At 46.4% G+C, this 13414-nt stretch overlaps 1 protein-coding gene across 4 annotated transcripts in view; it reads right to left on the bottom strand.

Moving 5' to 3' along the window:
* Window positions 1-2757: 2757 nt before the first annotated feature.
* Window positions 2758-13414, bottom strand: part of LOC124551053 (mannose-binding protein C-like) — a 110187-nt gene continuing 99530 nt past the window's right edge. For all 4 annotated transcript variants that reach the window (XM_047125926.1, XM_047125925.1, XM_047125928.1 and 1 more), the window contains exon 6: window positions 2758-2994. In XM_047125926.1, coding sequence (XP_046981882.1) covers window positions 2828-2994 — 167 coding nt within the window. In that variant the 3' untranslated portion in view covers window positions 2758-2827. The remainder of the gene's footprint in view (window positions 2995-13414) is intronic.

The following is a 13414-nucleotide window of genomic DNA, read 5'->3' as shown; positions in this document are numbered from 1 at the left end:
CCCACAGCATCAACCACTCGGAAGGATGCTGTGCATGCCACCACGTCGTGTGTTATGGACGTTAGCGGTGGGAGGGGGTACGAACTATGCTTACCTAATCAGGCAGACACGTGAGACCAGCTGATGTTATTCAACATACAACAGCTTACTTACTCACTATCACATATCATAACAAAACTAGTGATATGCTAACACAGCTATGGGCAACAGCTAATAAATAATATGCGAGGGGCATTCAATAAATAAGGCAACTCTTTTTTTTCTGAAAGCAAGTTGGTTTTATGCAGGATTCTAATACAATGCATTATTCGCCACACTTTTGGCTACAAAACCCTTTCATGAACATAATCTCCATTCATTTAGATGGCCTTACACAACCACATAGAAAAGGCTTGTACGCCCACATGGTACATACCACTCTACTGGTCGACGTGAAAGCCAACGTCTGCATCAATAAACTCCCCATCATCCATCTACTGCTTCCCATGGAGTGCATCATTCATTGGACCAAACTAACAGTCTTTCATTGCTCTTTATGTTCTCCTGTTATGTGGTGACGAACCGAATGGACATCCACCTTTGAGTTCCCCATCTGGTGGACGAGTGTGTCAACATGTCCAGTTGAGCAGTGACGTGTCTGATTATAATCCGGCGATCACCTCGAGTGAGAGTGTCCACACGTTTCAAAACTGCAGGAGTGACACCCGTGTACGGCCAACCAGCACACAGGAGGTCGGACAGGTTTGTGCAAATTTGTTGCGACCCCTCGCCCAATGATTCACTGCGCTTTTGTTTACTACCAGGTCTCTGTAGACATTCTGCGAGCGCCCATGAATATCTGCGATGCTTTGATTTTCCGCTAAGACATTCTCAATGATAACTCTCTGCTCGGAACACATCCCGGTTATGGAAGTCATTTAGAAGGCTACATATAGTGCTGCCACCTATCGGAACTCCATGAAACTATAGGACTGAAGTTGGAATATTCCACGATGTCGCCCAACAAATTCCGCATATTTTCAACCAAAATTAGCAGAGAAAAGAATGTATTACTTTACTTACTCAACGCCCCTAGTATAAAATATTCTACCAAGAAGCGACGGAACAGTCAGAGGAAACTTTTGTTTGTCTGTAGGTACATCCACGTAGTTGTAGTATACAATGAAGAGTCTGCCACACTAACCAAAATTGGGGCAATGCACTGAGAACGTTTCCTCTACCTCCTGTACACGGCAGATATGCCCCAACCCCCCCTCCAGTACACCTCTTGCAATATACCGATGACACCGTATTCCTCGCCCTCGCTCCTACCCTCCAATGGTGCCAATAACGCCTTCTCCAGAATCACCTTGACCTTTTTACTCCATGGTGTAACCAGTGGCTCCTGAAAATCAATCCTTCCAAGACCCAGGCAATCATCATAGGTCGTACCACTTGCTCCTTCCAGCTCCTGGATTTCTCCCTTACCATCTGCGCCCATCCTGTCTGCCTCTCCCCTACCCTCACGTACCTTGGCCTCACCATTGACAACCACCTCACCTGGATCACTCCATCCAATCCAAAGCCCACAACTGCCTCCGACTCCTCAAACTCCTCTCTGGCTGGACATGGGGGTTGCACCCCTCTACCACCCTCCACACCTACAAATACTTAATCCGTCCCATCCTCTGTTATGCCAGTCCCGCCTGGATATCTGCCCCCCCCCCCAAATTCTGTCCCTCCAGATCCTTGAGCGTCATGCACTCCACCTCGCCTTCCGTATACGCCTCCCGTCCCCCACGCGGATCCTCTATGACCTCATTCCTTTCCCCCATCTGCTCCTATTCCTCGAACATATCCGCATACTCTACACCTCCCGCTGCCTTGATCCCCCTCTCCTTTCCCATACCCGCCCCCTGCTACATCTTCACTGTTGTGTCCCCCCTACCCTCCATCTCTACACCCTTCATCTCCTTTCTGGAGGCGGCTTCCATCAACTCCCGCTCCTGGATGATGCCCTCTCTCCCTCCATTCATCCCTCCTATCAACTCTGATCCTCTCCCCCCATCCTTTCCTCGATCCTTTTCTTGGGCTCTCTCTCCCCCCCTTCCATCCTTTTTCCCCACCTACCCTCTCTCTGCCCCTCTTCCCTCCCCCGAGTGCTTTTGCATTTCCCTCCTCTGCCTTTTCCCATTCCCTCTCGCGTCTGCCCTGCCCCTCCCCCCTTAAGAGTCCTCTCCCTCCTTTGGTTCCCCCCCTTTCGATTTTCCTCTCCTCCTTCCTTGTTTTCCCCCTCATCTGTCCAGGTCCACACCCCCCCCCCCCCCATCTGCCCTAGGCTATGGTGTGTCCTTTTGAGCCAAAATTTTAGTGCAGTGTTTACAGTGAGTGTTCAGTGCTGTGTGTCTTTTCTGAAGTGTTACGAAGGACCATCATACTGTCGCTGGGTGTGATTTTATATCTCTTGCGAACAGAAACCAGACTGTCGCCATGTTTTTCAATTGTCTGTCTACTATGTTACCTGTCTGTATCATGTGTATTTTATTCGCTTTGCCAACCCTTTGCTTTATGTTTTAACTTTTCACAATTTTCCGCCGTTTTACAATTTAAGTCCCCGCTTTATCGCCTGATTTTATTGTTTCTTAACTTCTCCTTACGTTTTAATTAGTCTGTAGGCTGCAGAGCAGCGTAATAAGCTGCTGCCAGCCCGCCCCCTTCGGGGGGAATCGAAATACAATAAAGGAAAAAAATGAGAACGTTTCTAAGAAGATACTGACATTTGTTATGGTATACTGAAAAAACTTTATTCATATTTGAGTTGCACAACTTGAGCGGCCGCCAGGCGACGTCACCAGGGCACTATCTCGCAGATGAAGGGCAGCTCGCGGTCACAGCGCACGTCCCGGTAGTAGCCGCGCCGCGCCAGAGCCAGGCAGTTCTCTGGCCTCCCGTTGTCGTCGTTGTTCGGCTCGTTCACGTCCCACACTTGAAACTCCATGTCGTTCAGGTGCCTGCCTGCGAAAATACCCAACCGGTCATTGGCAGAAGAAGTACGTTTCGTCTCTACACAAACAGCTGCGGCACGACCGTGCTGCGAAAGAGACAGTACTCATCTGATAAATGGTGCACACAGGACTAAAATGGAATATTCGTATTCAAAGCTCTGTATTTTCCAAAGTATTGCAGGTACAAACACTCGGTCCAGTCACATTAATGTGGTCGCCTGTCAAAAGCCTGAATAAGCATCTTTTCCAGCGTGGACGTGCAGGGACAGTGTCAGTGAAGTTCTGAAAGGCACCGACATGAATGTGGAACCATACTGACTCCCGTACCCTGGCCAGCAGCGCAAGCTTTCTCGGTTGAGGATCCATGGCGTGAATAGTCCGATCGAGGTGGGCCCAAAGATTCTCGACTGGGTTTAAATCCGAGGAGTTTGGTGGCTGGGGGAGTAGAGTAAACCCATTCTAGTGCTCTTCGAACCACACACGTTGCATTGTCATGCTGGTGCATGCCATCATGATGAAGAAAAACAAACTGCATGCAGTGGTCGGTCCACATATCTCTCCAGACAGTTCAAGATTCGACTGTATAAAACCATGATCCAGCCTGTTGTTCTATATGGCTTTGAGACATAGAGTATCCGGAAAAAGGACTTCCATGAGCTCCTCGTTTTGGAGAGAAAAGTGCTTTGGAAGATCTTCGGTCCGGTTCCGGATGCAGACACAGGGGAATGGAGGATCAGACACAACCAAGAGCTTGAGGAATTAACCAGCAGGAACTGCCAAAGCCAAACGAACGCAGTGGGCCAGCCAGCCATGTGGCCCAGAGGGACGATCACAGATGGCCTCGGAAGCTCCTTGATTTCACACCTACAGTAAAGAGAGCGTTGGAGGGATGGCCTCCATGAAGATTTAAGCCAAGCATCAATAGACGTGGACGGATGGCGGATAGCAGCAATGGACAGAATACAATGGAGGAGGAAACGTGTAGCAGCATGTGGTCCACTGAGCCTGGCGACGTAGAAGAAGAAGAAGAAGAAGTTGATCCATTTTACCTTCCAAAATGGCGAGATCACCCAGGGAATGACACGAAAACATATCCCACACCACAATGCTCCCTCCTCCGGCCTGGACAATTTGTACGATTTTTGCCGGGCTGTATCCGCCAACGGCCATCTGTCCAATGGAGCATAAAACGTGATTCATCTGGAAAGACTTCTTGCAGTCACCCAGTGGACGTCCAGTTGCAGTAATGGCGTGGAAATTCCAGCCTTCGTCACCGATGAACGGCAGTGAGCATGGATGCACGAACGAGACGCCAGCCTCAGAGGCCCATACACAGCAATAGTACTGGTCAACTGAGTGTGTCGGATGCAATCACGGAGAGGGCGACGGAAAAGTTTCGTAGACAGGAAAGTAGTATCACACCAAAGTTGTGAACAAATCAGTGAGGATTTGCACAAAATAAATGCGTGGTGTAACGACTGACAGTTACCTCTCAATATTAGTAAGTGTATCCTACTGCGTATAACAAGGCGAAAATCCCCATTAATGTACAAAATAAATGCCCAGTCTTTGGAACGGTAACATCCGTCAAGTATCTGGGTGTGACTATTAGAAATGATCTCAAATAGAACGATCAGATTACACAAGTAACAGGTAAAGCAAACTCTAGAATCCTGAAACGATCCAATCCTTCAACAAAGGAAACAGCTTACAATACGTTAGTTCGTCCAGTCTTAGAGTATTTTTCGTCTGTGTGGGACCCTTACCAGTTGGGTCTGATTCAAGAGATTGAGAAGGTCCAAAGAAGAGCGACAAGATTCGTGACTGCTACATTTAGCCACCGCAAGAGCGTTACAGATCTCATAGAAAGTCTGAAGTGGGACACACTTGCAGATAGACGGCGCGCTAAACGGAAGGGGTTGCTCACTAAATTCCGAAATCCGATCTTCACCGAGGATGTAGAGCATATATTGTTACCATCAACTTTCAAATCGTGCAATGATCACCTTTCAAAGATAAGGGAAATTAGAGCTCATACTGAGGCGTTCAGACAGTCGTTTTTCCCTCGCGCTATCTGCGAATGGAACAGACGGGGGGAAATATGACTTTGGCGCGAATTGTGCCCTCCGTTACACACCGTTTGGTGGTTAGTGGAGTATATATGTAGATGTTATCTGAACTGTCGTTGAGGAGGCACTGGTGGTCGCCCCCCAGTCAGCTGCTCGCCTGCACACATCTCGGCATCCGTCCTTCATCATTAACGGCCCCTGGTGCATCACAGTTACCCCGCTGCCTGTTTTTGATAAGGCAGTTTTGCCGTGCACAGTACACTGTAATCACGACGGCACGCGAACAGTTTACAAAGTTAGCCGTTCCGGAAGTGCTTCCACCCTCGGTCTGAAAGCCAATGATCACACTCTTTTTGGACATCAGATGAATGTTTTTCCATGCCCCCGACACGCTTTACATACCCTGCACTGCTTGTGCTGCCACCTGCGACCTGTGACTGGTTACCGCACATTGATGTCGAATATAGGCGGTGGTCACGGTAATGTGACTGGACTGTGTTAGACTGACACATGAGCAGAATCGTATACTCACTGAGTTTGCATTGTGCGACACTGGTTGGTGTTACAACTGCAGGGCGTTGACTAAATGTCGGCAAAGCAAGGAAAGAGTCTTTGTGTATTGGTACATGCGAGATGTTTATCAATGCAGTGTACGTTCGGAAGGAATTATTCATTGTTGTCGACAGTGTAGGGTCACTGGTTGTCCCTGTAACCAGAGCAGTAGTCGTCGACCAAGTGTGTCGGGTGCAATCATGGAGAGGGCGACGGAAAAGTTTCGTACACACTGGCAAACAATGAACGGTCCGGGCAAGCAGCGAATTGAGATTGCCGAAGGAAAGTGTGGGGAAGATTTTTAGTAAGGCAGCTACGTTTAAAATCTTAGCGCCTAAAGTTCGTGGAAAAATTAAAACCAGAAGATAATGTCCGGTGGCGTCAATTTCGTATCACGGTAGAGGAAGCACTTGAGGATGAACATTTCGCCTCCAAGCTGATATTCGGCGACGAAGCAAGCTTCTGTTTTTGTGTAAATACAGAGTGTTCGATTTATCTGATGACCGCCTGCCTGGGGTGCTACAGGCCGGCCATGGAAGTCGCGCCTGCCGGTCGAATGGGTCCCGCGGGACCGCACTGAACCCCCACCCCCTTTTTGGAAGGGGGGTAGGGGGATTTTAGCCTGGAGGCCGTATTGACATACGCGAACCTTGCATACGCGCCTTGTCGGCCAGTGTCATTCGAGCAGTGAAACAGGCGTCACGAGTGTAACAGTGAAGTCTGCGAACGCAACAACGGAAAGAGCGAAATATTCAGCTCCACAACGAGTGTTTACATACAATTCGTATGTGCGTACAGAGTCCGCTCGTGGCGTTCGGAGATTGTTTCAACAGGTGTTCGAGATCCGAGGCGTGATGCAGTTCACAAATAAGTGAATAACCTTGGTGAAACAGGAAGTGTACAAGACGAGAAGCGTTAACGACGACGTACAGTGCTCACAGAAGCTCGTCTCGATGACATTGCATACCGCCTGGAAAATTCCCCTAAATAGCTTCTTACACGTCTTTCGTCGCAGAAAACACGAATACCGTGCACCTCCGAACAAAGGCCCTATAAAGTGTCAGTAGCACAAGAACTTCGACCTGGTGATCCTGCGCGCAGGGTTACATTTTGTGAATGGGTTTTTAAAACAAGTGCATGACGGTGAAATCGATCATTACCTAATTTTGTTTTCAGACGTGGCTCGGTTCCATTTACACAGGCGTGTTAATTCCCTAAACTGGACATTGGAGCACAGATAGACTTGTTGTGCTTCATGAGGAACCCTTCACAATCAGAAAATTATGCACAAAGGATTCGCTCCATAATGTCAGATGGGGAATTCAGATGGCTACTTGGATGCTCTAAATCGTGTATGCTTCAGTTCAAGTTGTAATGGTTTTTTATTTACGTGACCATTACGGCACTCCAACACCAGTTCTCGATACCACTAATATCGTACTACTTTTCTGCGAAGTAACAGACATATTTTTGTGACAATATTCACATTTGGTTTTATTAATGTATAGGTACTCCGATGTATCGATATATTACAGTGAAATGTTCTTGTGTGTATTCATTTCTGTGAGACTGTCATAATCTTTGACTTACTTGTAACCGTTTTGGCGCGAATGCGCACAGAGCAGTCTTTGTTTCACTTTGCGGAAGTTGTTATTTCGCTTTGTAAAAGAACAGTAAAGTCTTGTGTTTGGTTAAAGTGGAAATTAAAAATATGAAGATTGATACAAAACTGTTTTCTTGATGATGTGACAGTTAAGAAGAAGTATATGTAAATTTACAAGAAGTTTAATAAAAATGTGTATCGTGAACACCAAGTCAAAAATTATTTCTACCATACCACTGTTCTGATCTGGGATTGTTTGATCATTAAGAATTTCCTCAAAAACGTATTTGTTAGGTCTTCGAATATTGCTAAAATACAAATCTGGACCTTCTAGCAGTCAAAGTGGAATCACCCTAGAATCAACAAGATGAGTCATAACAACTTCTACGAAATCTACGTGGGAATCCATTCAAGACAAGCGCCAAAATTAATGATTTTTTTACAGTGACTTCATTATTTCCATTCTGACGAAACCATCCACAGTCAACAACTTTGTTGTTGGCCGATAAAGGGAACATATGCTGCATGAGCAACATGAAGCTCGTTGCATGACAGTGCACCGCCACACAAATGCAAGATCGTACAAAATTTATGGGCTCAAAAATGAACTTTGGTGCTTCAGCACCCTCCTTTTTTGCTTCATTTGTCTCCATGCGATTTCTGATTACTTCCAAATCTGAAAATGGCAACATGGATGCATGTCCGCTGGAACATTGCATCGAACTTTGTGGACACTGTAAGATACAGACACTGCACTGCTGTATTTCATGACAAAGCAAGGCGGAGTGACGAGCAGAAGCATTGTCTGTCCGTGAGCGGTGATCCTACGACTTGTATGCGAGCGCTGTGGGACGTGGACGTCAGGACATATGAAAGTCTGTGGCTGGCCGTCGAGTCGTGCACGGATAGCCAAGGTGTGGCATCGATAGTTCCGATGCCACAGCCAAGGTGTACGCTCTTAGGTTGGCACTGCGAGAGCGGACGAACCACGCCGGCCGCAGCGCCCTCCAGCCAGCTCAACGGCGCCGCTCCGCTTTCTGGCCATTTCATCAAGAGCAGGCGGCCTGGAAACATCGCTTCAGCTTCAGAGTGTGCTGGCTCGCTATTGAGACTTTGCATACTTACGACGGGAATACGGCTTCGCACCTACGTGCTCATCATCGCGAAGTTATGTAACCACTTATTTAATTGGTTTTGCCTATAGTAAACTTCTTTAAATTTACATGCAGTACCGAAGTGCTTTACCTCACCTGCTGCTACTCGCTTCCTTCACTCGGGTTCGCAGCTCGTGGTCGTGCGGTAGCGTTCTCGCTTCCCACGCCCGGGTTCCCGGGCTCGATTTCCGGCGGGGTCAGGGATTTTCTCTGCCTCGTGATGACTTGGTGTTGTGTGATGTCCTTAGGTTAGTTAGGTTTAATTAGTTCTAAGTTCTAGGGGACTGATGACCATAGCTGTTAAGTCCCATAGTGCTCAGAGCCATTTGAACCATTTGAACCTTCACTCGGCCTATTTTGCAGATCACACAAGCAGACACACGCGCCACCTTCCGGGCAGGAAACAAAACAAAGTAGTTAGGCCGAACGCACTCGTTAATGAGGAACTTCGGGTTCGAGCCCCAGCCCAGCACAAATTTTCATATATTAGCAGTAAACTGTATAGCCAGTGAACAATCGTATTCACAGTTTGTGAATACATTTCGTAATTACATTTATGTTGTTTTGCTAAGACAGCAGAACGATTTGTGCAAGCAATAATGACTCAAATATTGTTGCTACCACCTTAACACACATTACGATTACTGTAATACATACAGAACAAACTCTTATATAAAAACTAAAATAATAAACTAAATAATATAAATCAAAATAGTGCTAGCCATCAGACTGCATACTTACAATATGTAGTACATATTTATATTTGTTTTTTTTCATTTTGTGACGTCATAGCACATTCACTGGTGGAGAGAGGCGTTTCTATAAACAGATTTTTGAGAGGCGTCAGCAGGACGTCAGCATGAGTTATCACTGGCGTTGGTCGTCTGACCAACATTACGTGTATTTCTGTAATTGCCTAACAATGTTACGTTGAAATCATTGTAAAACGTGGGTGACTACATGTGACCTGTGTTGACATAACAAATGTTATTTGCGAAAACTTGTTTCGACCTATCACTTGCACTTGGAACACAGTACCTCCGCCAGTGAACTCTGGAAAGACAGGTGTTTGGACGCTCCTCCAGTAAACAATAAATAAAGAGAGATTTTTCGCATTTTTGAGAGATTAAAAAGCAGATCAAAATCATAAACTGAAAATAAACTAGGCCCATCTCTTCAAAATGTTTTCAAATATTCTAACCCCACAAGGACATACAGGCAGTTTCAAAAATATTACGAACCTTGCGGACAGTTTCATATACCAAAAAAAGAAAGAAAGTTCGAGTAACTATTGAAGGTTGGCATTCAATGGTTTCCTAGGTACAACTCAGCATTTTCACTTACGCATGCACTCGTTTGTCTCATTGTATCCTAGATGGCGTTATGTTGCCAGGGAAACTTGTTTACATTCGTCATTCGTCTACTTCAAGGTTTAAGATTAATGCGTGGGCTGGAATTGTAAGTGGATTGTCTGGATACGTTCTTCCAGCACGTCCTACAGCAGTCTATAGGAACGTTATTCATAACACCCTCGAAGACCTACTAGATGACCTTAGCCTGCAGATAAGAAGAAACATGTGGTTTACACGTGATGCAGCTCCAGCACATTTCGTTTTCAGTGTTGGAGATGGACTGGCTGGTATCTACCATCACAGATGGACACGTAGAGGAGAACCATGTTCGCATGGTCTGCATGTTCCCCTGACCTCAGTCCTTCAGATCCTGGCTCTGGGCGCACCTTAAACATTTGGTTTGTGCGAAAGACCATCTTGATGCCTAACTCTTCATCGACGTGACAGGGAAGCCTATAAAACAATCAGGGACTCTTTGAAAGGATGAGGCAGTCCATGATTCGACGAGAGTACGCGTGTTTAGGATCAAAAGGGAACATTTCGAGCATTTATTATGAGTGTTGATGAGCTTCAATCACCTAAGTGGTCAACTTCCATTAATAACCCCGAAACGAAAGTTTTCCGGACGTATGTTTTCACGAACATTTTTTTCTTATCCTGGTGTAACGGATCTGTCCCCAAAGTCTGTATCGGCGTTTTGAAAGACCGTCTATTCCTAGACGAAATTCTAATGGATTGCAGAGGCTGCCTTTCACACGTACAGTGCAGTGTGAATCTGCTACGACCGCTTCAGGACCAACTATGCATGGTAATTGGCAAGAGCGCTCAGCTACCTGAGTAAGTACTACGTTTAGGAGTCATCACAGGGACTAGCACCCCTAAGGGACTTGAGACAAAAACACGGGCTTGTTTACGATGCACACGCTGTGCTCCGAACAGGGAAGAAAGAAACCGGTCAAGTACCAGTAGGACTGGCACTCTGAGGGTTCTGCACAAACTTAATTATCTATGCAGGGTCAATCACCTAAACTTACACCGCAAATAATGTGGAAATGGAAAGTGCTTTAGACGTGCGGTTCTAACAGTATGGATTGGTAGTCACTGGCTCGTACTGTTGGACAATCAACAGATTGTAATAATACTTAGAAAGTGTATTTTTTGTGCAAACATATAGTTTTATAAATGGAACAATGCCTATCGATATTAAATAACTGCCGGCCGGGGTGGCCGAGCGGTTAAAGGCGCTACAGTCTGGAACCGCGCGACCTCTACGGTCGCAGGTTCGAATCCTGCCTCGGGCATGGATGTGTGTGATATCCTTAGGTTAGTTAGGTTTAAGTAGTTCTAAGTTCTAGGAGACTGAAGACCACAGCAGTTAAGTCCCATAGTGCTCAGAGCCTTTTGAACCATTTTATTTGCTTTCGAGGACATAAGCACTCCAGATACAAAACAGCATGTTGGGAAAGAGGTAAGTCACTTTTATTTCAGGGAAGATCGCACCCTGCATTCTTGTGCAAACAGTATATATATATTAAGTGACTGAAAGTATGGAAAATAGAATGTGAGTGGTGTTTGTTGCAGAATTCTAGTGCGGATCGTTTACGGAACGTATCCGAGCCGTGCGCGGCTCGCGGTCGTGCCGTTTATTGCTCGTCATCTTGTTTTCGCGGTTCTATCGCCTCGTGTTTTCTTTTAATTCTTTTTACTCACGGCATTTGGTTGCTGGTTTGCTTGCCCGTGAGTGGCAGCAGCAGCGCTTATCGACAAGTGCACTGTCGAAGCATCTCTGGAGCGACCGCTAGTATTTCCGGGTCGTCGTCTGTGAGAGTTCAGTCGGGACGCAGCAGCAGTGAAGTCGGCGACAGAGCGGCAGTGAGGCAGGCGCTGGCAGCCGGTGCCCGCCGGCCGCTGGAGACACACGCAAGACTGGAGCGGGACGAGCGTTGGTCGGTCGTTCGGTTGGTCGTCTCATCGGCCGACGTGTATTTGGTCTTTTGACCGTTTCTGGGCCTCGCCACTGGGTCATCTTGCCGGATGTGGGTCGCTTCCTTCCATGCGCAGAGATGTCGTGGCCAGTGGGCAAGAGTTACCTCTGCACGGATGGGTAGGAGCCCGGGTCGCCGTGTCTCCCGAGTTCCGAACGGACGTGGGTTTGAGTCGGGTTGGAGCTGCAGTCGGCTCCGGACAGCCGAGACTCGTCCGACCGTTCGCGACACACGCAACAACACTGGGACCGACCTGGGTTGGTCGTTCGCTCGGTCTTCACACCGGACGACGTGTATTTGGTCGCCGAACGTTTGTGGAAACTGTGTCGAATTCTTCGTCCTTGTTGTTCCACAGTGATTGCTTTTACGGTTGTTCGAGTTCTTGTGCAAGTGTGTTTACGTGGAACCGTGTGTAGCTTCTGTGATTTCCACTGAGCACATGAATGCTGTCTGCATACTGGAGTAGGCAGTTGGTCGGTTGCGACAGAGGCAATTAGCTAGGTTGTTGATTGGTTCTTCAGCTGTCCCTAGATCCTGTTCCAACACGATTGTTTAGTGTTGCGCTTGGCTGCCTGTCTCACCTAAACTGTGGTTAGAGTTTCCTCCCCAGGCCGGCCCTTGGAGCACTTCTGAGCACCTCTGTTCGTTGTTTGTCATTGTCATTTTATTTGGTCGCAGGTACTGTGACAGGCCTTCAGCCGCGTATTAATACTGTCTGTTTTATGTTTAGTATATGGCCTTCAGCCGAACTTCATGACAACTACTTTAGTATTAGGCCTTCGGCTGTGTGTTATTTAAAATTCTTGTTCCTCTGTTTTTTGCCCTTCAGCCGCGATGTTTCAGAATCTGTGACTTCAATATGTAAATCCTTGTCTGTAACGTTTCTCTTTAATTATCTTGAATTCTTGAAACGGCCTTAAGCCGTGTTCTGTAAATGTTTATTTTAAGGTGGTCTTAAATTATTCGTGACTAATTTTTGGGCTTTCAGCCGGCAACATAGTTAAAGTTTTATTAAGATGTTTTTCTGTTGTACTGTGTAAAAGCTTATCTTTAGATCCTCTCTTTTATTATGGAAGTTTTTCTTTTTAGGCTTTCAGCCGAGGAATTAATTTGAATTTTCCTTAATATGGCTTTAGCCGAAATTTGTAAATGCTTGACTTTTAAAGAATTTCCTTAGCTGATCTGAAATATTATTTCGGTCTTTAGCCGAGAAGATATTGCAATTTTACTTAAGTAAGGTCTTCAGCCGTTACTCTAAATCCTGCTGTTTTAAAAGGAATCATTTAAACTTATACTGCAGAAGTTACTTGGGTCCTCAGCCGTGAATTGATCTTTGTTGTTTTAAAGAGAAAACTGTGCACTGGTTTGAGGAACAAAGCAGTTGATGCGCACGTTAGCTCCCGCGCCATCGCACGAGGAAGTGGTATGACTCAGGCCCCTTCCACAACCTCATCCGCTTTGTCCTGTGAAACCAGGCTTCAGTAGTATTGTGAGAAGTTTTCACACCAACGTCTGTACAATACCTGTGATAGCACACACTACAGACAACACAAGTACATACTTTAGTTATGTGGATTCTCATCAGTAACGGCACAACTGACCATCATGACTACTGGTAACGGCAATACAGGCTTCCAGTCTACTATGGAATGATTTCTGCGCACATTCTAACATTTCACCAGAGATGTCCAAGCAGGCTGCAATAATAGGTCTGT

The sequence above is a fragment of the Schistocerca americana genome, chromosome 9 (genome assembly GCF_021461395.2).
Source record: "Schistocerca americana isolate TAMUIC-IGC-003095 chromosome 9, iqSchAmer2.1, whole genome shotgun sequence".
NCBI lineage: Eukaryota > Metazoa > Arthropoda > Insecta > Orthoptera > Acrididae > Schistocerca > Schistocerca americana.
This window is presented reverse-complemented; position numbering and strand designations above follow the sequence as displayed.